The sequence below is a fragment of the Pelmatolapia mariae genome, linkage group LG5 (genome assembly GCF_036321145.2).
Source record: "Pelmatolapia mariae isolate MD_Pm_ZW linkage group LG5, Pm_UMD_F_2, whole genome shotgun sequence".
Classification (NCBI taxonomy): Eukaryota; Metazoa; Chordata; class Actinopteri; order Cichliformes; family Cichlidae; genus Pelmatolapia; species Pelmatolapia mariae.
Window position 1 is genome coordinate 23,054,078 of NC_086231.1, and position 23,666 is coordinate 23,077,743.

At 39.6% G+C, this 23,666-nt stretch overlaps 2 protein-coding genes across 2 annotated transcripts; both read left to right on the plus strand.

Annotated features, from left to right (window-relative positions):
• Window positions 1-5,414: 5,414 nt before the first annotated feature.
• Window positions 5,415-14,426, plus strand: LOC134627152 (E3 ubiquitin-protein ligase MARCHF9-like). Its single transcript, XM_063473090.1, has 4 exons — window positions 5,415-5,813; window positions 9,195-9,350; window positions 10,638-10,830; window positions 13,556-14,426. Exons 1-4 carry the CDS (start codon window positions 5,466-5,468, stop codon window positions 13,873-13,875), a joined length of 1,017 nt encoding a protein of 338 aa, XP_063329160.1. The 5' UTR covers window positions 5,415-5,465; the 3' UTR covers window positions 13,876-14,426.
• A 1,375-nt stretch (window positions 14,427-15,801) lies between these two features.
• Window positions 15,802-23,510, plus strand: LOC134627153 (tRNA (guanine-N(7)-)-methyltransferase-like). The gene is made up of 6 exons (XM_063473091.1): window positions 15,802-15,985; window positions 16,206-16,333; window positions 16,429-16,613; window positions 19,572-19,685; window positions 22,024-22,125; window positions 22,490-23,510. Exons 1-6 carry the CDS (start codon window positions 15,906-15,908, stop codon window positions 22,613-22,615), a joined length of 735 nt encoding a protein of 244 aa, XP_063329161.1. The 5' UTR covers window positions 15,802-15,905; the 3' UTR covers window positions 22,616-23,510.
• Window positions 23,511-23,666: the final 156 nt, after the last annotated feature.

Consider the following 23,666-nt stretch of genomic DNA (forward strand, 5'->3'; position numbering starts at 1 on the left):
AAATGTAGACAATGTTAAATATGTTTTATATTTAGAAATTTCCCAAGCTGCCATTTTTTGACTCGTTGAAAGCTTAATACTCTCTGTATGACTAAAATATCTTAACCAGAGATGATTTTCACGTAAGTCTTGTTCAGATTGTTCAGATTGAAACTTCTTTCTTGTTTTTTTGGGCCATCAGGTACTCAGTACACAACAAATAACCCGCATAATAGGAAAAACAGTTCATCTTAGTAAAGAAAAACACAAGACCATCTTCAGCTCATTGTCATGATCCTGGGTCTTTTGACCCAGCGTTTTGAGTTTTAGTTTATTTTGATGTTTATGGGTTATGTTTAAGTTCATTGGGTTTTTTAAATTCATTTGTTTATTAGATTCCCCTTGTGTTTTCAACCCCTGTGTTAAGTCTCCCATGTCCTTTCTGTGTTTCATGTCTGCATGTCTTTTGTCGTCAAGTTCATGTAGTCATGTCTGCGTTTCATTATGTTTGCTGTTTTATTCTGAAGAGGTCCTGTGTTCCTGTGTTCGTAGTGTTTAGTTTTACACGTCCCCTGTGACATTGTTATGTTCATTTGTTTCAGCTGTTTCCCCATGTGTTGCCACTTCTCCTGATCACCTCATGTGTGTATTTAAGTCCTCAGTCTTCCTGTGTTCAGTGTTGCGTCCTCCCTTATAGCTGTGTGTGAGTCTCCCTGTGGCTCCTCGTGCATTAGTTTTTCTTAATTTAGTTTTGTGTTGTTATTTGTATGACCACCATGCCGGCAATAAAGCTGTGTTCTTTTTGAGTTAACTTTTCGTCTCCGCGAGTTTGCATTTGGGGCCTTTTCTGCTTACACAGAGCCAATTTGTGACATTCATACATTAACATTAACATTTAATCTATGATATTGGTCATATAACAGAGGGCTTTACAGATTAATAATTATATTCATAATTTGGATTAATGTTTATATTATTAGTCTCATATAATTAAGTATATTATTATTAATTTCTTATTTAGCTACTTAATTAATCTTTCACAGCTACACTTAAGCACTGTTCTTTTGCATGAGTGCAAATCAGATTTGATTACACAGCAGTGAGGGGTGCCTCGTGGTTCTACCTTGAAACCGTTTCTTTTCTCTGATATTATTAATGATTTGAACCTTTATTTTTCTGCTAACTCTAAAAAACAAATTATTCAGATAACAGTATTATATTTTAAAAAAGGTTTTACAAGTTCAAGAAGCACTGTAATTCAGTTTTAATATTCTACAAATGTAGATTTGAGCAAACAAACTACTGCATAATAAATACAAACCTTACTGAGTGCTCATTAGTAAGAGGCAGAACCTCGACCTCAAGTCAAAATCTTTTGCTTTAACCAGTAATGGTGCTGGAACACTTTGAAAGGACAAAAAAATACTTGGGTATCATAATCTACTCTAAACTGAATTTGTATTAATTACATCTTGAAAAAAGCAAGTTTGGTGTTTTCAGAATGCCTGTAAACTGATCTTCATCCTCTTAAATCATATAAAATTGACAATTACATCTGCAGTGCTTGACAAACCCAGTGAGCTTCTTCTTCGTTGAAGATATCATTTGTACTAAGTTATTTTTAATCGTATTCACTTTGACTGTCATTATGGACTAAAAAAAAAGTTCCTTCTGCTTCAGGATGTTCTTTAAGTTTCATCAGTGTTTCTTTCATGTCTTCTCTGTATCTAAGTATGGTTAAAAAAAAAGAAGCTCTATCTCGTTGGAATAATTTATCTAGTTGTTGATTTTTGTTTATTTGTTTTTGCTTTGTTTCATCACCTCAGACTAGACTTCTTATGTTTTTAAGAAGTATCATTTTTCTCTATATTCCTTCTTTAAATGATTGATTTACTTCTCAAGGAGGTTTATGTCATTTTCAATAAGAAGATCCTTTGTTCTATAAAATCCAAGTAACTGTCAAACTGTTCAGTATGACAGTCTGCTTTCACAAAATCCATTTTGACTTAAAATAGTAGGTAAGCACAGATGTTACTAATCACATTAAAGATACTTCTGGACCTAAAAATAACTGAGCCTTCATTAATGTGATTAGCAACACCCGTGCTTGCCTACTATTTCATGTCACAATGGCTGATGAAAGTTTGGTTACCAGCCTCAAATTGCCTATTACTAGCACCTCAGAGTAGAGCCCAATGCTTCCCACAGTTCAAATAGCACACACTACCCAGGGAGCTCCATAATAAGAAGAAAATTGCTTGGGCCAAGACACAAGCTGAACTAGTGGAAGACCAAAGTATGTACTTTGGTCCAATTAGATTTATGTTTCCAGCTACCATGGCTTTATGTATCACAGACCAGGTGAACCTGTGGCCCTTACACAGCCTCCAGGTGTTGTGGTGCATCAGACGACCTGGCCTCCACAATCAGCTGATGTAAATGAGATAGTTTGGTTAAGCTGGAACACAGACGGTGCCAATTAAACTCCGAAGAAGCTCTTCTGTTACCTTACCAGGTAATGACATCAGGATGACATCATGCCTTCCTGACAGCTTTGCATCTTCATGCGAAGCTGTCAAAATGGGAAACAGTGGCTGCTTTAAGAAACACATTAAGCCATAAATTAAAAAATTATTTAATACCAAAATAAATAATGACAAATGCACATTTGCACACACAGTTTCATGTAGTCTAAATAAATACCACAACATCTGCACCTACACAGAAGCCTTGCAGTTGCTTTAGGTGAGGTTTGGGTGAAAGTGTGGCAGCTGTGATCTTAATGTGCTAAAACAAACTTTGTGTCATAAAAATGTGATTTATAATAAATGTGAGTAATAATTCCTGATCTCACTACATGACCTCTTTATACTTAGGACATTACCAAGCAGTCTGACTGCATCTACTTGTTCAGGTCAAAGCCCTATGGCTCAAAATAATCATTTCAATCTGTGCAGTCAAAACTCTTGGTCCCTGTCACATCGAACAGACGATACACTGATGTTCTCAGAGTCCATGCAGACATGCTTCAGTTCTCTCTACACGACTGTAAGAAAACAGTCTATCCCAGCTATCAGGGACACTGTAGACAGATCACCAATCAGGGCGATTTGTAGACTTCCTTAAACATAATATACTTTTACAGTTTTTATTATAACATGTTGTATTTTTAAGCTAAAACTCACCACTGTGCTGTAAATAGTACTGGGGGCTGTTACTCAAAAAAATTAATGAATAACATTTTATTTGTGACTTTTCTTAAAAGTAATGCAGTACATTCCTTAATCGATCACTGAAGAAAGTATCACTCAAGATCACTCACATAGCTGCCTCTCTGCTCCTGGAAGCACCTGTCGAAGGAATTCCTCCCTTGGATCCTTCTCTGTCTGGAACATCTTGACACTTACCTGCCGGACAAAGGTAAACACTAATCACATCCACAATTGCTCCCCCTGACATTTTGCAACAACTAACTCACTTTTCCCTCTTTTGCAGTGGATTCCTCACCACTGACTCTAGTTTTCCCTCCAGCCCCTGTGATCAAGTCTCATGAGAAAACAATAAATAAAGCTTTTTCTTTCTAGTGAAACATTCCATCTTTTGAATCTGCCTTTTCGCTCCGGCCCAATCACTGCTTCTTGTAATGGGAGAACAGAGAGCATGTTTATTTATTTAATAATAAACCGTACACTGTCTCCTCTGAAACAGTTATGTGTGCTGTGTTGTTATGTTCCTGTGAATGATGGATCTGTTAAATCATCTTATATGCACACTTTCTACTGTTTCAACCCTGGAGAGCTTTTGTTCTGGTTGTTAGACACACACACAAACTGTTGGGCTTCAATGATTACTGCGGACATTTCATTCCCTGTGCAGACCTTACAGTAACCCACACCTCCATGCAATTCAATGATTTTCCTTGAGGGGACTTTGTTTTTTGTCCCCAGAAGAAAGACGTGTCCCTATAAATCGACTGTTTGAGTAGATTTAGGTCCCTACAACATGGGTAATACCAGAACAGCTCACAACCACACACATACACTCACTCACTGGATTATTACAATAGTTGCTTTTTTTCTCAACCATCAGATGAATAACAGCACGTGGCTTTAACGTCACATGAATATCAGCACCTTGGACAGCAGCCACAGTCAGCAGCTACACCACCAATGAAGGATGGAGATAATTTCTTCTTAGCTGCAAGAAGCAAAGGTCTTTTTAAAAAATAGGAAACTATACAGATAACGAAGTTTGGGTGGTTTGAGCTGACGTGCATGCGAAACCTCTGAAAATCGAATCTCAGCATCCTGGGGATTATGATGAAGGAGACACTATACTACAGTCTACCAGGTGAAGTGGCACTTCATTGTCTCGCCTATTCTCCGGGGTCTTTATATGATTTGCTAAATAAGTGAAGAGGTGCAGTTTTTTTTAGCAACCCGGAAGGGACAGTTGCGGTCGGCTCTTTTTGTGTTCACAGGAATCCATATCTGGCATCCTCTCGCTCTCCCTGATTTGTGGCGCAGAGATGGTCGGGAAAAGAAGTGGTATTACAAGTTGCTGTGAAAGGATTTTTTTTTTCATGTGATGTTATTTTCTTCGCTTTCTCCGCTGAGATTGAACGCCGCTGGATTCCAACTTTATAATCTGGCTGTCGGACCTGCTTAAGGGGAGAAAGTGCGGGACGAGCCCCCCCCCCACCCCCCGATGTAACAGCAGAGAACGAGAGAGAGGGGGGGAAAGGGCTAAAGCGAACAGGAGGAAAGAGTGGCGAAGTGATGGACGCCACTGCCAGACAACAAAGGATGCACGCTTGTCACCTCGTGTAATTCTACCCGCTCTGTGGGTAAATGAGAAACTCAAATATAAATCGAATTGGACTTAGTTATTAATAGGATTCAGCATCAACCCCACACCTCAGACACCCTCGCTGCTCTTCCGCACGAAGAAGAAGAAAACATTTTGTGGCAAACCTCGGACAGCTCCTGGTGATTTACAACATCGAGATGACCCGTTTGAACCTTGCGATATCAGCGAGCGAGCGGGATGGAGACGTGTAAGAGGATGCTGCTGGACTACTCTGACTTTAATGTTTGTGCCTCACAGTTCGTGGCTCTCAGCCTCCATTGAATCCCGAAAGAAAACGCCTCTATCCATGAAAAATAATCCTTCCCTATTGGCTGGATTGCGGTGCACATGCTATAACAACAGGATATGCAAAGAGCTATGGGCTGATCTAATAGCCTATCATGTTAGTCGCATGCTTTCTCAATTCAGATCTGAATTTTATTCAGTAAGATTTGAACTGTCTACTTGAATCAATTCAATACCTCAACAACAACAAAAATAGTAATAATAATAATAATAGTAATAATAATAATAATAATAATAATAATAATAATAATAATAATAATAATAATGAAGGGACTGTGACAGTGAAGCTGAAGGTTGCTCTGTTTGTGGCTGTGTAGTAAAGCTGCTGAAGAATGTTTAAGTATCGCATCCGGATGTTCTTTAATGAACTCAAAGTGTTGCTACTGATGCGCTCTGGATCAAGCAGGAGGACGGACACTGACCCGAACACACAGACCACGATGAGAGGGCTCGCTATTGGAGGCTGTGGTTGGCCACAGCTGAGCTGCTCTCAGCGGGACGACGAGGAGGAGTACTATGGCTCTGACCTCCGGCCACGTAGCCTGGCGTTTGAGGATAAAGAAGGTGCCAAACCTCAGGGAGGAGGAGTAGGAAGCATGGATGCTGCTTCACTCCCGAGTCTCTCAGAGAGCGGGACGCGATCACCGCAGTGCCGGATCTGCTTCCAGGGGCCAGAAAAGGTAAAGTTAGAAAAAAAAGGTATTGGTGCTGGAGGAACAAACACCACTGGAGCCTCTAGCAGTGGCTTGTTCATGGTGCTTCCCTCTAATCACTTGAAGAAACTGTCTTAAGACAAGAAAAGTTTCCACCGGATACATGGAGAACGTTTGCTTAGAAAATTTACTCATTGTCCAAAATAGTAAAGAAGTTGAAGCCAGATCTTTAAAGTTTACCACCAGCCTGAGCTGCATTTAGCCCAGTGCACTCAAGCTCTTTCTTTATGCACTCAAATACTTTACTTGAGTGTGATTTACTTAGAGGCAGACTTAATGAATGGTCAAACCTGGAGCAGGTGTAATGGTTAACACATTTACCTGAAATGTGAACAATTCCTGGTTCTCAGGAAGTCACAACAAGTGTGCTTCTAATGCCCATCCCAAGTCGTTATAAAGGTTGTGTCAGGAAGGACATCTGGTGTAAAATCTGTGCCAAATCAAACACATAGATCCATCTGCTTGGAAAATAAGGGAACAGCCGATAAAGCTGCAGAGGGTGAAATCTCCAGATTTTTACTTTACCAGTGAGGACTGAAACTCCAAAAGTGTTGTGCATTACCCACAATGCAACTCAGTTAGAGATTTGGGTGTGTAATGCTAGGAGCAGGGGATAATTCCTGAAGCTGCTGAGGACTAGTAAGTAAGTGGTATCATCTGACACACACAAATAAAGCCCCTCAGCCTTTACTGGAGTCACATAAGAGTCAAGATTCAGCATAATATACTGTCAATTCAAGTTTGCATAGTGAAACTGTACATATAGTCTCCTTGTGTTACAAAAAAGAGTGAACAAATAATCTAAGACTATTTTTCATGCTCAGGTATGAAGGAGTTCAGTATTCCCACTGCCCCCAAAGTCTGAGAGTACATCAACAGACAATTCTGTATTGCTTGCCAGATATAACCTGTGATAACATCTTTTTTCACAAATGCAAAAGTGCTCCAGAGGACCTTTAAGGCAATCTTGATGTGTAAAATCAGTAAGGATTCCTTTTATGTGCCATGGATGTAGTAAGGATTCCATGTGTTTCCTTTGCAAACACATGGAGAACATGTCAGCTACTGTAGATCAGTTTCAACTTGTTTTCAGTATCTGGAAGACTGCATTACATCTGCTCTGAAGTTTAAAAAAGAGAGAGAGAACGAACTCAGAGAGAGTAAGACTAAAATAGGGGAACTATCTATCAACAGCGATCTGAAAATAGCAGTGGGCAGACAAAGGGCATCAGTTAAGAATAGTCTCAGAGAAAAGGGAGGAGCTTTATATGTACTGTGTGAAGTAGTGAAGTCTTTACGGTAACAGATTCAGCATCTGATGCACAAAATTAGGCTGTTTTAAAAAAGCAATAAAGAAAGGTTTTAAGAAGGATTTCTCAGCATGAAAATAAATCAATCTATGCTCATTGTTATTCTAAGGGATTTGAAGGGTAGTATCTGTTTAATAACTCTGACTCTGTAGGTCAAAGTACAGTGAAAGTGTCTCCCACAGACAGACTCTGCTGGAGGTCTCCGTAAAGTTTTTGGTTCGCCTCCAGAAATCCACATAATTAAAGGCCTCGCACGTCACCCAGAGTCAGACAGGAAATAAATTAAGATGTGCAAGAGTGTTGTCAGTCCAAAGGCCTTAGGGAGTCTCATGCTGACAATGAAAACCTGCACCAGATATCCTGTGGTTTCTTTTAAGGGGGAAGTAGAAAGGTAAGTGTATTCAGATAAAGGTCTTAGGAAGCATATAGTCAAAGAATATCACATAGTGTCATCGTGAATTCATGTTTGAAATCACTTAAGCGCAGGATATTAAGGCAGACAGCACATATATGCTATACACTGTGCAAAAATCTTGAGCCGCCTCTTGCTTCTTTAAATTTTTCTTCCAATTAGCCAGACTTATTTGTCATTTTTAAAGTGGTCTTAAGCGATAGTTCTCCAGGCTTTCTTGGTCTTTCAAAGTTTGTCTTTTTCTCTTATTTTTTTGGACTTTGGCTGCTCTTTCACTCATTTTCAGACTACTCCGTGTACCTGAATATTTTCAGAGGAATGTTGTTTGTGTGTGCTGAACCTCTTAACACTGACCTATAAATCATTCACTAATAAAAAAAAGGCTCAAAAAGGAGAGAAAGGTACAACAGTGAGTGTCTGCAGGCATTTGTAGCACACAGCAGAGGCTATTTCATGGTTTAGCTGGTGGTGCTGGGGATTTGGTCAAAATTGATGGAATTATGAATGCAGTACAATCAGATTTTGACCAACCATGCAATACCAACTCTGTTTTTTAGCCCTATGTACTGCATTTCCATTCCATTTCCATTGGTATATTTACCAAGGATAGATCAAAATGCAGACTGGAGGAGCCAAAGTTCAAACCACAAACCTTCCCATAAGTAATAATTTCCTAGAATTTCTTCAAAAACTCTCCTTTTTTAACAACAACAACAAAAAAAAGCCTCACTGGCTATTGATTACTTCACCACAAAAAGAGAGTAGCAAAGCATCAGCAGCACAGCAGCAGGCTGAAAAAGCCAAACAATGTTCAGTATGAAATGCCAGCAAAGCTTGCCAAGTAAAGAAGCACTCCAAGCTGTCAGAAAGAGTAGGAAGAGTCAACAAACTCTAAGATGGTTCCCAAAGGAGAGGCTGGAGTTACAGGATCCTGTTCACTACAGAGAGAGATAACACAACACTGTGAGGTTACATGTACAGGCAGTGCTTATCAGTCAAGGCAAAACAATGGAAAGTGTAATTAGTTTTTAACTCCGTATTAAAACAGAACACAACTGTATGTATCTTTACACGTTCTACATCGACAGGTCAGTGGGTGTATATCTCAGTGGACATGCATCCAATTTGCAGTGACCACAATTGAGCCAGCACAACCACAACACTGCAGAGTCGCTAACTGTGTACTCTTCCTGAAAGCAGACCTGTAGATAATATAGAATAACAATTCATCCACGGTGTCTGCAGCTGTCTGCAATGGAGTACGAGTCCAGTCTTGATTTAATTCACGGTATTTGTAACTACGCCACACATACCCTATAAAACCCACTGGCATAACTCAAACATTTACCACCCCCCTTCTTGCCAACCAGAAACAGTAAATTATTTTATCTGTTGGTACTTGCTCCAGACAGGTCTGTGACCCAGAGATGCCCTCAAACAATGTCTTCGCCAGGTAAAACACATCAGGAACACTGTTAAAGCTGTGAAAATCAAAATCAACGATAGAGATCTTTATTCCTATTTTTACTGTCAACTGTGTGACTCAAATCTTCATTCGGTGGGAGTTTTACCCTACAGGAGGCTCTGTGGAAGGCTATTTCATGCACTTAATGTTTCATCCTGCAGGGGGAGTTGCTGAGCCCTTGTCGCTGTGATGGCTCAGTGCGCTGTACCCACCAGTCCTGCCTTATCCGCTGGATCAGTGAGAGAGGCTCCTGGAGCTGTGAGCTCTGCTACTTTAAGTACCAGGTGTTGGCCATTAGAACCAAAAACCCACTGCAGGTATGGTCAATGTGGTTTTGTTCTACTCTTACTGTGTTTTAATGTTAACAGTGTAAAACCTTCCTATAGGACTTAGAATTGCTACAAGGATAAAATCCTTGATGGCTTTATGGCCGAAAGCCATCAATAAAGGTTAATTTGCCAGATTTGAGTGACTGACTGGCAGAGGAGCACAATAATCACATTAGGGGTCACTGTAATCTAAGAATCAATGTGCTGGCACTCTGTAGAGGCCATGAAGTATTCACATTACCATCCCCTCAGGCTCCCAGTCATTTTGAACTCATGCCGTTCAGTAAACTTGCACCGGTTCCCAACAGGAAGCACAGTAGCTTTGCATACTTTTCACAGAGCTATTTTTAGGGTTTCTATGAACAAATGGAGAAGAAAACAGTGAGGATTGAGGGCTTGCAGGCGGAGGTTGCCAAGAACAATAAAATGAGGCACTGCACATTTGAAAGAGTTGAATGATTTGGTCTAAGTGAATTCAGCATCTTAATGCTAATAGCAGCAGCCATCTCAAGGAGCTTTCTAATGCAAGGTAAAGACCCTATAATTTTAGAAAGGAAACTCCAATAATCTGATGATCTCCTGTGAGCAAGCACTTGGCAGAGGCGGAAAGTAAGATCTCCTTTTTATCAGGATGAGACCTCCGGCAGGACCGGAGTGAGGGAGGGGCAGCCATCTGCCTTGACTGGTCTGGGGCCAGGGGAAGGAAATGACAGAACATATTCGACCTGTGTCCTTTTTCTGTGTGAGAGATGCCGTATGCTATGTTGGAGAATGTGCCATCATTACTGTTGTTCCATACTGGCTAATACATGCCAAATTAATAAATGCCACAGTACCATAGTTATGATTAGTTACAGTCAGAATCAGGAGTAGACATGCTTCCAATTTTGACAAATTTTGAGTTTTCTTTTGTGGCAGGACAAAAAAGAGAAGAGACACTGAAACTTACGAAGAATAATTTTGTTCCCTGTAATTTATTCTCTTTCAAAAAGGTGCAACAGAGAAGAGTCTGTAGTTTCATTATGGAGATCAGATTATCCTCAAATCCACTTTCAAACCTGCAAAACACAATTTCTGTTATTGCCTGTGAGATTCAGTGATTATGCTCCAGAAATCACAGAAACCATCTGGGAAATATGTGCTGATAAAAAACCAGGGCCTCTTTAGATGTACGGCAACGATTCAAACTCTGTGCTATTATCTCACATAATCAAGAAGCAGTTTGCAGTTTCTATCTGAAAAACCATTTCATTCAGTTTTTGTGTCTGTACCCAGTGGCAGGCCATCTCTCTGACTGTGATTGAGAAGGTACAGATTGCAGCCATTATCCTCGGCTCTCTGTTCCTCATCGCAAGTATTTCCTGGTTGGTTTGGTCCTCTCTCAGCCCCTCAGCCAAATGGCAACGGCAGGACCTTCTCTTCCAGATATGCTACGGCATGTACGGCTTCATGGACATAGTTTGCATAGGTAAGACACAGATACTACGGCTGCCACATATTCGTTATTATATATTTCACACTTGGTGTAAATGTCATCAAACTGAGTGCCATTCTTGCATAATCTGACTTTTTATCTTACAACTCTGCAATTTCCTAATCATTTATTAGAATTTATCATTTGGTAATTATTCTAAGTAATTTGTCGTGAGTCCATATACACTGCAAGGTTCCCACAAAAGGGCAACGGTTTGGTTTATCTAAGTAAATAGGTGCTTTAGGAGCTTTCCATTGGATCATTACTACAAGGATTAACATGTTTGGGATGGCAACAGGTTGCCGTTGTCGTGAAAAAAGATGGGTTGAATTATTGGCCTGCATCAAGCTACTAAAATGTACTTACTAAAACTACTGAAATCATATTAAGAATGGTGCACGGCATTACTACCATCAACTTTGAGGAACAAATATGGTCAGAAAAGAAAACTCGAATGATCAAACAGTCAGAGATTGTTTAAATATTTGGTGAAATCAAATTGTAAAGCAAATCAACAGTAGAACCTGCAGCTTTGTTTATGGTTACTGATGAAAGCAAGAGTGTGTTTCCAGAAGCAAAATGTGAAGAGAACTCAAGGGGATGGGACTAAACAGCTGTGCAGCCTTAAGAAAACCACATATCAGTGGAGAAAAAAAGGCTTCTATTTGCCTATAGAGCATAAAGATTGGACTCTGGAGCAATGGAAAAGGGTCGTGTTGTCTCTTATTGCATCAGGATTAGAAGACAAGGGATGAAGTGATGCAACCATCATCCCTAGTACTGTCCAAGCCTGTGGGGGCAGTGTAATGCCTGCCCAAGTGTTGCTGGGGTTTCTTGTGGACGAGTGGTGCAGGGAACATTAAATATCATTTTCACACATGGACTGGCCACCATGGATTCCAGGCTTTAACCCCACTGATAATGTTTTGTATGTGCTGGAGAACACTTCCGACTCCCCCATCATAAGTACAAAATCTTGGCGAACAATTAACGCAACTCAGGATGAAAATTAATGTTGTGACACTGCATAAGCTTGTTGAAGCGATGCCAAGACAAATGCATGCATTAAAGCTAAAGACGGTTCAGTGAAATATTAGAATGTGTGACTTTTTTGGCTAGAGTATATACAGAGTCTAATTCTAACTTGCACTGATTTTTAAGGTAGTTTCAAAGAAAACCTGCTACAGCTGCTGTTTAATAGCTCCATCTGTTGCAGTCTGATGATGATGATGGGATCAGGATCCTTGTTTTTCTTATTGTTGTGACTATTGTATCAAAAATGATCAAAAACCTTTGCACATGATTATACATAAAGAACCACTGATTTCCAAGCTATGTGAATGACAAGAGTATATTCCCTATAATTACACAAAATTGCACTACATCCTGTAAGATACATTATTTTATGTTTTTTTTTCAGTTACCATATCCAAACTTAGCTTATAACAAGTAATTTAATATGATTGCTTACTTCCTTTTTAAAGGAAAACCAAGCATCCCCAATATTAAGATTGCTTCTTGTTAGGTTTTTAAATAAAACCAAATACATTTTGAATAGATGCTTTTGTGGCTTTAATATAAAAAAGTTAGCGTTGTTAGATCTGAATTCTAGGAGAGCATGTCCCTGAATGGCTTTGGCCACATAGAATGAAGGTCTGATGGAGGGCAGGCAGACCAAAGAGGATCAGGAGCTTGCAGGGAGACGAAGCGAATCTGGAGCACAAAGAGGATGAAGTTAACACTAGGATTTCACACTGAAGAAAACTGAAAGAGTTTGCCTGAAAACTTTTTGTACTCAGACAATGGTGAGAGGAACACTCTGGTCTGACACGCAGGTATTACACTGAGTGTGCTGCTTTTGTAATACAGCAGGGTTTATATTAGAGACTGAATGATATAGAATTTTTGAGACAGAAACCAATACCAATATTTGGTGATATAAAATATTCTGATATATCCTCTTGAGAACCAAGGAAAAAGGGATCTTCCCATTCAATTTTTTTTTGTGATTTCCTTCCTCTTTGGAGCTAAAAGAGGCCACCCAAACACATGAGATATCAATGGAAGATGTCCTCTATTTAGTGCATCAGGACTTAGTAGGGCAGCTCAAATAAGTCAAAAGATATCTAGACCAAAAACAAATGTCCATTACATAGGACATAAATGAATAGGCTGGTTCTCAGGCCGCTATACTTGTTTATGCTCAGCCCGCCTCTGCTCTGATCAGCTGGTTATTGTTGCTGGAAGTTGACAGGAAGTGCCTTCTAGTGGACAAACTATGCAACATTAACACTCATGACATGGTGGACTGGTGTTTCTCCTGTCACTTATTTACTCTTTAAATTTTTTATTTATCAGCTGTTATAAATTCAGACATTGATAGATCAGCATCGCCATATTGGCCAGAAATAACAACCTGCTGCTAAGATTGGCCCTCTGATAAACCTTTCAGACTCCAATACATGGCACTGCCAATAGAATAACACTTTTTACACACACACACACACACACACACCACATGAGAGCACACATATTTCAAAGCCTGTTGCCCACCGCTGCACACTATTTCAAGGAGACATGTCAGTTAACCTGGGAATTGTAGCACACATTGCACACCATGTTCTGGTTTGCACACAAACACAGATGAGGACAGAAACATTCTACATCCTTAAATGCCTACAGTAACATTTCTTTTCTTGCCTTTGATCTTCACATGCAGGTCTTATAATCCACGAAGGATCATCTGTCTACCGGATCTTTAAGCGCTGGCAGGCGGTGAACCAGAAGTGGAAAGTGCTGAATTATGACAAAGCAAAGGACTTAGGGGACCCCATCAGTTCCAGCAGCAAAAGCACTGTTCGAGTAGAGAGGAACTCTTCTCACACTGTCACAGACAGCAGCCGGAGGGCAAACCGCCATATCAGGACTATTCTCAACCACCACTGTGGCTACACTGTTTTACATTTCCTCAGCCAGCTAAGACCCAACAACTTGCACAGCAGCAACCATGAGGTGGTCATGAGAGTGACCACCGTATGAAGCTGACTAAAGTGCTGTAATGTTTAAGGAGGAGAAAAGTGTTGATTGGGGTTTAATTAAATAAAATCCCAATCTGCCATATAAACACTGCCGTGAACTTCCACTTTCATATTTCCTTCTCAGATTCTGCTGAAGTTAAGGATGAGTATTACCTATTTTGTGAGAAACTTGAAGTTTTTATTTGAGACTTTAAATGTGAAGCCTGTGAATTGAGGAAAAAAAACAGATTTTGAACAGATTCTTTCTTAAAGCAAGTAACCATTTTTAACACTATGACTAAGGTTTCAAAATGTAACCAAACAAGTTTGTTTTACTTAGAAAAGAAAAAAAAAAGTTTGATTTGGATTTGTTTTTAAGGTTGATTTGGATTTGACAACGTAAGGGAGATTTTGATGGTGATAATGATTGTGCTTCTACGTATGACCACTGTAGCAGTTCCCCTTCTAATGTTTCTGTGTATTTCTGAGGGTTTGCCATGATCTTGGTAACTTGTGCTGTTTTCACTTAAAGTTGAACTGATGGATAAGTCAAGAAAATGCCCAATAAAACTTTAGGATGTGTTAAAAGTGCATAGAATGTCACATTTTATGTTCTAGGTTTTGTCTCGTCTCAATTTAGGAAACAAAGATCTGACTGTTTGATGCTTTAAACAGTCAATTGTCAGTAAAAATCCTAATATTAAAAAATGTGCTAACCAAACTGAGTAAACTGAGTAGGCACATGAGTCAATACATGAGCACAGCTCAGCAAGGCATTGGAAATAACACCAGAGGGCCAAAGCACCAGCTCCTGGTCGATAGAGCAGTACACCAGGACTCTAACACCAGGCAGGCCAACCTGAACATCACCTGCACTGACAACAAGAAAGCCTGCGACTCAGTGCACCACTGGAGTGCTCGGCACCGAACAAGACTAATAGTGAGCTAATAAAATTAATCAGGAATTCATTGGGACTGTGGAAAACAGCACTCCAAGGCAAATCACACCAGTCCCTTGTCCACCCCACCAGGATCCACAGTAAAGACATTTGGATGTCATTCTGAGTGAATACGTGTGGCCCCTAAGAATCAGATCTAAAAAGGCAGGGGTCTAGCACAGCCAGCTGGACCCAAGTTACAGATTGTACAAAGGTGCTGTGGAGACACAACTAAGTGGCTGGGATAGTGTACAAGAACATCTCTGCCACATACGGGAGACACCACCAAAGGTGCTAGGATCCTGTGGGACTTCCAGACAGGCAAGCAGCTGCTGGCCAGTCAACCAGGCACAGTGGTGGCTGACAAGGAGCAGAAGACCACAGCTGTGATAGATGTGGCCATCCCAGTGGACAGCAAAGAGAACAGAGAAGTACTAGGGGCTTGAAGGAACAACTGATGCAGATGTAGAAGACAAAGTCAAAAGTGGTCCCAGTAGTAATGGGAGCACTAGGAGATCAAACCCAGAAACTGGAAGATAAGATTCTAAAAGATCCCACGCACAACATCCGAGGTTTCTGTGCAGAAGACAGCAGTCCTAGGAACAGCTAAGATACTGAAGAACGTTCACAATTCCAAGCTTGAGGATCAGCTCCCATTGGGTCTGATATATATACCCTATATATAGCCACATAGAGATTACGCTGCATTACGGCAGTAAATAGCTAACTGCATTTAGCATGTCCATGAAAAGAAACAGAACTTTAAGGTAATTTCATTCCATCTTACAACTAGGGAGGAGTTGCATTTTTACACTTACGTTTATCTTTGTGCAGGTAAAATTTGTTTACATATTTTTGTGGTTTCTGTAATAGATCAGTAAACATTAAAAACAACACACATCACTTGAAAACAAAGAAACTGTAATGTTGAGTTTTTCAGCCGGTATCAGCAAACCTGGCAACCCTGAGCGGGCGCTTGGTGATGACGAAAAAACCCCTCGACTAACAAACTGAGTGGAAACAAGCGTGAGTGAGCGCAGATTCCGGCAGTTTGTTCATAACTGGGTGAACATCCTGAATACCGTCAGCATTAACAGCTTTCCTTTGAGCCATCATGGCTTCGTCCATGCCGCAGAAGCGTTACTACAGACAGCGAGCCCATTCAAACCCGATGGCGCACCACACCTTTGATTAGTGAGTGAGCTCCATGTGCACGGCTCTCTGTGAGCACGATTAAGTGTTTCTGAGTGTTTGGATTGGTATGAAAATAAAACAAACAGATAACATAAAAGAAACAGGAAATAGAGGATCGCTGCTGATGGATCCTTTAGTTTTAAAGGGGGTCTGTCTTCCGCAGAAGACGATTTAATTGAAAACTGTTTATAGTGATGTACTTTCTCCTCCTCCTCTTCAGCCCTGTGTGTCCTGATAAAATGGACTGGTCCAAGCTGTATCCAGACTTATTCACTGGCAGCCTGAGTGAGACAGAGCCCCCTCGAGTCGAGTTTGCTGACATTGGATGTGGATATGGGGGGCTTTTAGGTAGTACACACAACCTGTGTATAAAGACCACATTCAGCTTTTTATTGCTCCATAATCTACATCATGTTTGTGTCTTTATTTTCTCTGCACTCCAGTGGAGTTATCTCCACTCTTCCCAGATAAGCTCATCCTGGGTATGGAGATCCGGGTGAAAGTGTCAGATTATGTTCAGGATCGTATCCAGTCGCTGCGTGCCTCAAATCCAGGGAGCTACCAGAACATCGCCTGCATTCGTAGCAATGCCATGAAGTACCTCCCCAACTTCTTTTGTAAAGGACAGGTGGGTTGCTGCTGTTTAATGAATCAGCACGGCAGAGGTGTCTTTTGGCTTAACTCGCTCAGTAATTCCTGCAGAAATATTTCGCTTTGAGCTCACAAAAATGCTGCAGATTAGTCCCCTAAAAAATGTTCTTGGTCTCTTACCCGCATAAAATGGATTAGTGAAAAAGGTTAAGTATGAGGGCATTATAAGGCAGCAGTGTGATTTAAGAAATTAAAAAGGGAACATTATTAATTTGGTTTAATTGAGCTTTTTGTTGGAATTCGTATTAGAACTCTTAAATTTCCAAAGCTGGCTCAGGCTGGCTTCAATCAAACATAATGCAAAATGTTAGAAGTCACTTCTGAATCAGTTGCAGTTTTTCACTTTTGTTTTTAAAGAAATTAAAAGCATTTCAAACACATTTGACATATCAAATTAGAATACCTTTCCCCTTTAGGCAAATATCAAACACATTTAAAATTAAATGTTCAGTTCTTGAATAAGATAATAACACCGGATGTCAGTGTCTGCGGTGCGGCATTCATCTATAACACAGTTTATATGTAGTTCTTACACTTAAATCAGACCATCAAGATGTGAATGAAGTGCAGATTTTTAAAGTTTAACAAAAAATTTGCATTAACTGTTTAGGAGTTACACATATGTATGCGTCATCCTCATTTTCAGACACTTAAAATAAACTGAACAAACTAGCATGACTTTAAATGGGATTTTTGAAGTGTAAAACTCTCAGACATGACCAAATTCTGTGTTCTCTCCCTTGAGATGCTCTGCTATGAGTTGATCCTGCTGGTTCTGTCAGCAGTCACGTCATCAATAAACACTAGACTGATATGCTTCGGATCACGAGCTTTTTCTCTCAATCTCCATACGTTTCTCCTTCCATCATTCTGGGAAGTTGTTTTTCTAAATCATGGAAATAATTCTGTCATCATGACCTTTAGTCGTCTTCTGCGGTCTTTCATTGTTGCTGAGCTTGTCCAGTGTATTCAGTCTTTTTAAGAATGCACCAGATTGTTGATTTGGCCACTCCTAAAGTTTTTCTCTATCTTTCTGATGGGTTTATTTTAGCTTTTCAGCCTAATGATAACCTCCCTCACTGGTATTTCTTTAGCGCTCATAAAAATTCAACACTTTGAATCAACTTAAGATATTCTGTCTGCTTTACTTGTCACAAAATAACAGGAAAAACAGGCCTCACATAGAAATGAAGCTGCTCATCAGTCAATTGTTTTTGAGTCTCTGTGTATATAAATAAATGTAATTCCTAAACAGTAAATTAGATACTTTAGTTAAATGCCTTGAATTAAAGCTGAAACACTGCACTTCAATCACATATCGGTTGCCTTATTTAAATTTGTGGCGGTGTACAGAGGCAAAAATAGAAACACATTCTTTCTTTCTTTCTTTCTTTGTGTGGATATTTACCAGCTTGCATATAAATACTCCCATAAAATTGTTATCAGCATCAGCTGCAAAAATCTACTACAGGTTCTGTTGCGGTTCAATGCTTGTGTGCTCATTTTAGCTTCTACAGTTCTCTAGCAAACCTAAAAAATATATCACTGCAGCACCATTTTTGTGGTACTAATGCATTTTTTGAATAGAGTAAAAACCACATGTACCTACCTGCTATATAGGGCCAGCATTAATATGATTATGTGCAGGTTATTGAATTAGAGCACATATACAAACCTGACCTTTTTTTTAATGGCTCAGCCAACGTGGGCTTTAAAAACGTTAAATTGACGCTGACAGTCTGTGCTGGAAATGCCAAGGTAATAAGAATATGCACGTGTTCAACATATGGACTGAATTAATTTATACAAGGTCCAATAAATCCAGGGATTTCACAACAATGGGGTCATTGACTGACATCACATCAGCTGAGCGAGACGCCTTTTATCCGGCCCAATTAGCTGCAGCGCTCTATGACTTGTTGAAACCCGCATTAGACTGCTCAGTGGGCTTAGTGTACCAGGGTTCATTCAGGTATCCTGCATAAAAAATTCACCTCAAATGCCCTGTGTGGGTATCAACTAAAGGGGGAAAAAGAGGAGTAACTGTAACAGTGACACATTTATGGAGCACAAATCATGAAGGTGTTTCATATAGAAACATGCACATTTGTTTAATCTATTTATATTTTAGTATGCAATTTCAGGTCATTTAAAATAATAGGACATGCTGGAAAGAGTTGGGACTTTGAACAGTGCTAAGAGCAACTTTGCAGAGCTTCAGTGCCTCTAAGCATTAATACCTCTTGGCTCATATTTTTTTCCCAGAGCTAAACAGTGCAGCTGCATCCTCCTTTAACGTTGGGTGTCTACCTTTTCTTACAATAGGCTCAAAATCATTCAAATTTTCAAAGTGAGAGTATTAAGTGAAGACCACCCAGACTAGAAATGAAAATCTAGCCACAATCCTTCCCACATGCACGCCGTGTTTCAAGTGTTGGAACAGTGTATCTAAAAGATTCAAACTCTGTTTTTTTCCTCCCTCTTGTTGGTGTGTTTTGTAACCCAAAAATAATTCAGTTCTTTGAAGGTTTTTCCACCTTCTATCAGCACTGAAGGAGCCCCTGAGGCTGTAGCCGTCCCCGGTGATTATCCCCACAACTCTCTGTCTGTACCTGATGTTATTTATTTTAACTAATAAAAAGTGACTGGAAGTATTTTTAATATATCAGCCAGACAAATATGAACGGAGCCTGCACTTGTACACTTGTCAAGGACGGAGACACGGGGAACTTTGTGGGAAGAAAAGGAAAAAAAAATCAAGGAGGGAAATTCCACTTTTGCAATCCTCAGTGTTTAAAATCCAACAGCATATTATGGGGGCCAGATTTTCTCATCTTTTGTTGTGTTGCATGGCTAAATATAGTTGAATAAAACTGCCTACACTTTGTTTGGTCTTTGCTTGTGTGACTGTTAACATGTTGTTTCTGTCTCTCAGCTCACTAAGATGTTCTTCCTCTTCCCTGACCCTCACTTTAAGAAGACCAAGCACAAATGGAGGATCATTAGTCCCACTCTGTTGGCAGAATACGCCTACACGCTCAGAGTAGGGGTATGTATCTGAGTTATGCTTATTCCAAGTTTTTAGTGAACATTAATGCAAACATCATTTATCAGACAAAAATGTAAAACATTGTCCTTCTTCCAGTTTTCTTTCAATGTAATTAAAACCTGACTGATATCGGATATTTAAGACCAATACTGATATTTAGGGATGTAAGAGAATCCGATATAACAGCTAATACTTGTTTTGTTGTTTTGCTTTTAGACATAACAGATTTGTTATGTGTAGTTATTAATGAATTCTTATTAAGATTATATGATAATTGCATTTAAACATAATCTTTTTTCATTGCTACAGTAAGTTGGATTGCTTATTGACGCTCTGCCCGACACTGCTTGGATCAGCGGGTTGTCGTGTATGTGGCGTTCCAAAAACGTGTTGCCAACAGGGAATTTGTAGAGTGCCCTTTGGTGGGCAACAGGCCATTATAAATGCAGATACCAATGAATCAACAAATAGAAACTATCAACTTAGATATCGGTCGGACTCTAAAGATAAAGTCTATGATTTTTTTAAATGAGTAGAAAAAATACATAGCTTAGGATTCTGTCCTGAGCTTTATTTTACATTTCTCACTTGTTGTACTGGATAATAAATTAAAAAATAACTATTCAGTTTTCTTGCTTATCATTTAAAATTGGAAATGCACAAATAATTTTATCGCTTCAGATAAACTACAAACAACAAACATAAAAAACACATTTTTTCTGCTTCAGTCACCTGGAGTAAAGAAATGTTGATTGGTTGTCATTTTTACTGAAATGTGTATGAAAAGAAGGAAATCTCAGAGTGATGCACAGTCAGAATGGCTACTGCATTAGCGCTGAGCTTCAGTTAAAGTAACATTTTCGTCAGTGCTGCAGTATGGTTCACGTATGTCTTTGGATAAACACAACAGCTGTTCAGAGACCAGCGTAGTTGTGCGTTGATCCTACGCTGAGCTTATGCACAGCTTTGCAGACCGCCATCTCCATGTTGTACTGTGTTACTGTCACCGGGGGGCAGTGTCAAAAATGTGTAAATAAAGAAGTCTGTGGGCTACTCTTGCTTCCTGTTGGTCCTTCAGCGTGCCCTGCAGTGTTAACAATGTTGAAAACTTCTCTCTCTGCGGTAAACTCTACTGTTGCTGCCCTTTCTGTTCAAGCCCACTTAGGGTCTGTATATGTTTTGTAGGTTGTATACCAATAATCCTTCACTCTGTATATCCAAACACCAACGCAAACCTATACAAATGCACTACCATGAATCCCGCTTTAATAGGCTGAGTCCACTGATGGTTTGGAGCTTTTAATGGAATTTGTTGACAGTGGAAATTGATAGTGTATCACTACAATAACCACTTAAAACAGTGTGGTTTAGCTTGTATCATTACTGTAAGTATTTTTCCATATATGCAACTAATATTTTTTTCCCTACTATGGGTCACAGTTGAAAATTAAACTACCATTTCTTCCCTAGTTTCCTACATGATTGAACTGTGCACAAACCTGTGAGTTCACAGGAAATAAAATGTGGGAACCGGTGTGGCCTACAGCTGGTTTATACACCCAGGTCCTGCCTGTCAGAGCTGTCAAGGCAGCAGTGGGACACTGGGAGTGAACGCTGATGGAGGTTGTGGGGAACAATGGAAGGCTTGTGTCTAAATTTATCCTTTTTCCTCCGTTGTGTGTGTGTGCATTGATGCACGTGTGCATACATACGTTGTGTGTGCGCAGGTGTGCGTGCAAACTCTACAAGGGCCTTCAGCGTTGGCTCGCAGCCAGAACTGCCGGTGGGAGCGGAGGCTGTCAAGTGTACGCTCATTTGTAGAGGCAGTTTCAAACCAAAACGAGTCTAATTTTAAGTTGTGACTAAGTTTTAAATCTTGGGTATTGTCAGAACGGCAGGATAAAACGGCGTCCCTCACCCTGCTTTTTTTTTTTTTTTCTGGAAATTAAGACACATACGTGCTGACATGCACTGGTGTGGAAATCTGTGCCTTTTCAAAGTGTTCAAAGAAATCCAAGTTCTAGTAATTTTATCAGCACTGTCTCCAAAGTAAACTACCTTGACACAGGTGATTCACCTCTGTGTTGGCAATAGGTTATTTTTATCTTTAGAGATAAATTGCTCTCCAAAGGTGATGAAACCATATAACTAACTGCAGGTCTGAAATGTCTGACAGTGTCAAAAAAAAGAGACTCGTATATATGTTTGTTATTTTTTCATCAGTGCAGCGAGTGTGTTTGTTTTTTGATAAATGGGTTCATATCAGTAAATAGCAAAGTTTTAGTATTTTTCTCAGAGCTGTGTTAATGATGTCTGTGTGTTTGTCTGCTTGTGTCAGGGTTTGGTATATACCATCACAGATGTGGAGGAAGTCCACCTCTGGATGGTGAAGCACTTCAGTGAACATCCACTGTTCACGCGGGTCCTCGATGAAGAACTGGTACGTTGACATGCTTTGCATCGCTGTGTTTGCAGGTCATGACATCAGCATTTGTTGTTCAGCTGCTCACTGGAGCAAAGTAGTCAAAAGTAGGATATGAAATAGTAAATAGTTTTTCGGGGAGGGGGGGGCTTTTCAAATATTGGTAGAGAGAAATATATTCTATGGTGTAGGAAATATTGCACTGTTTCCTTAAATAGGAAACATAAATTTTCTATTATTGATCAGAAAAGCGCAGAATGGTGGTAAATTGATTTGTATGTTAGAATAAGTTGCTAAAAAGTTACTGAACAGTGTCAGAAAATGCACGTTTTGGTCTGCTGTACCCTTAGATGTGATTCAATCCTAAATCCTCTTTTGGCAGGCCGATGATGTCATCATAAGTCGTCTGGGTACCTGCACAGAGGAAGGAAAGAAAGTGCAGAGAAATGGAGGAAAGAATTTTCTTGCAGTTTTCCGGAGGACTGAGGATCCACATGAGATTTCCTGAAATAAATGCCTTATGCAGTCATCTGTGCGTGGGTTCAGCTGCTCTGCTAATGGATTTTTCACCAACCAGATGAATGCTGATTTTTTTTTTTCTTTTATTAATGGACCCTTTTAATATTAGCAGATTTTTAAAAAACAATTTTTGGGGGGGCTTTTTCCACATAATTTATGTTTTTTTAATTTTCTCAGACTGTAAAAGAGACGTAGCACATGACAGGATCTGACATGTTTGGTTACACTTTCTAATTTTTTGCCTCTCTTGTTCATTAGTTTCTCTCACCAAATGTCAGTGTGCTGTTTTGGATGTCATGTAAAGATGTACAGTATTTCAATAAAAAAAACAAACTACTAACAAAATTTAAAATGCATTTAATGACTTCTATATTCATAATTTGTTTACTAACATTATTCTTAGAATAATAATGAAAATGGACAGGTTAAATATTGTTATCTAAAACCACAAACCTATCAAACTGTGCTGCAGAGTTCACTGATAACTGTGCTGCGAAAACCCTCCCCAGGTTTTTTAACTTTGGATTATGAGCAAATATTTGAAAAGGCACATAGTTTTCACTCTTAGACTGTATATAAATGATTGTCACCCACTGTAAACTCCTGTTTGGAAGCCTCAAGGCTCAAGTGACCATTGCCATCTTGGTATTTTGGAGCCAATAATTACTTTAGCGGTTTCTCATGTGCTGTCACATGAATGCCTTCAATACTTGGATGAGGTGTTGGAGTGCTAAGTTATCAACTTCTTCTATGTACGTGTATCCATAGACTGTATGGCTGTATCATACCAACACAAAATAAAACTGTAGCATTTCACTCCCTTTAACTAAAACACAGAACTGTTAGACTGGCTGTTGTTGTACGTCACTGGACAGCATGTCATATTATTGGAGTGGATTATATTACAAATGCAGTGCATGTTCCATTATAAAGTCCAATTATATAATCAGTGAAAATGCTAACTTTGTGTTCATTTAAAAATTTTAACTCACCATTCCAAGTTGCTAGATAGGAGTATGGAAAGGGAGCTGGGCAGATTT

Bases quoted from the DNA above. Each gene is read 5' to 3' on its own strand.
- LOC134627152 (XM_063473090.1), top strand. From the start codon at position 5,466: ATGTTTAAGTATCGCATCCGGATGTTCTTTAATGAACTCAAAGTGTTG. The intron at 5,814-9,194 runs GTAAAGTTAGAA...TTCATCCTGCAG, and splicing joins GCTTCCAGGGGCCAGAAAAG to GGGGAGTTGCTGAGCCCTTG. The intron at 10,831-13,555 runs GTAAGACACAGA...CTTCACATGCAG, and splicing joins CATGGACATAGTTTGCATAG to GTCTTATAATCCACGAAGGA.
- LOC134627153 (XM_063473091.1), top strand. From the start codon at position 15,906: ATGGCTTCGTCCATGCCGCAGAAGCGTTACTACAGACAGCGAGCCCAT. The intron at 15,986-16,205 runs GTGAGTGAGCTC...CCTCCTCTTCAG, and splicing joins GCGCACCACACCTTTGATTA to CCCTGTGTGTCCTGATAAAA. The intron at 22,126-22,489 runs GTACGTTGACAT...CTCTTTTGGCAG, and splicing joins GGGTCCTCGATGAAGAACTG to GCCGATGATGTCATCATAAG.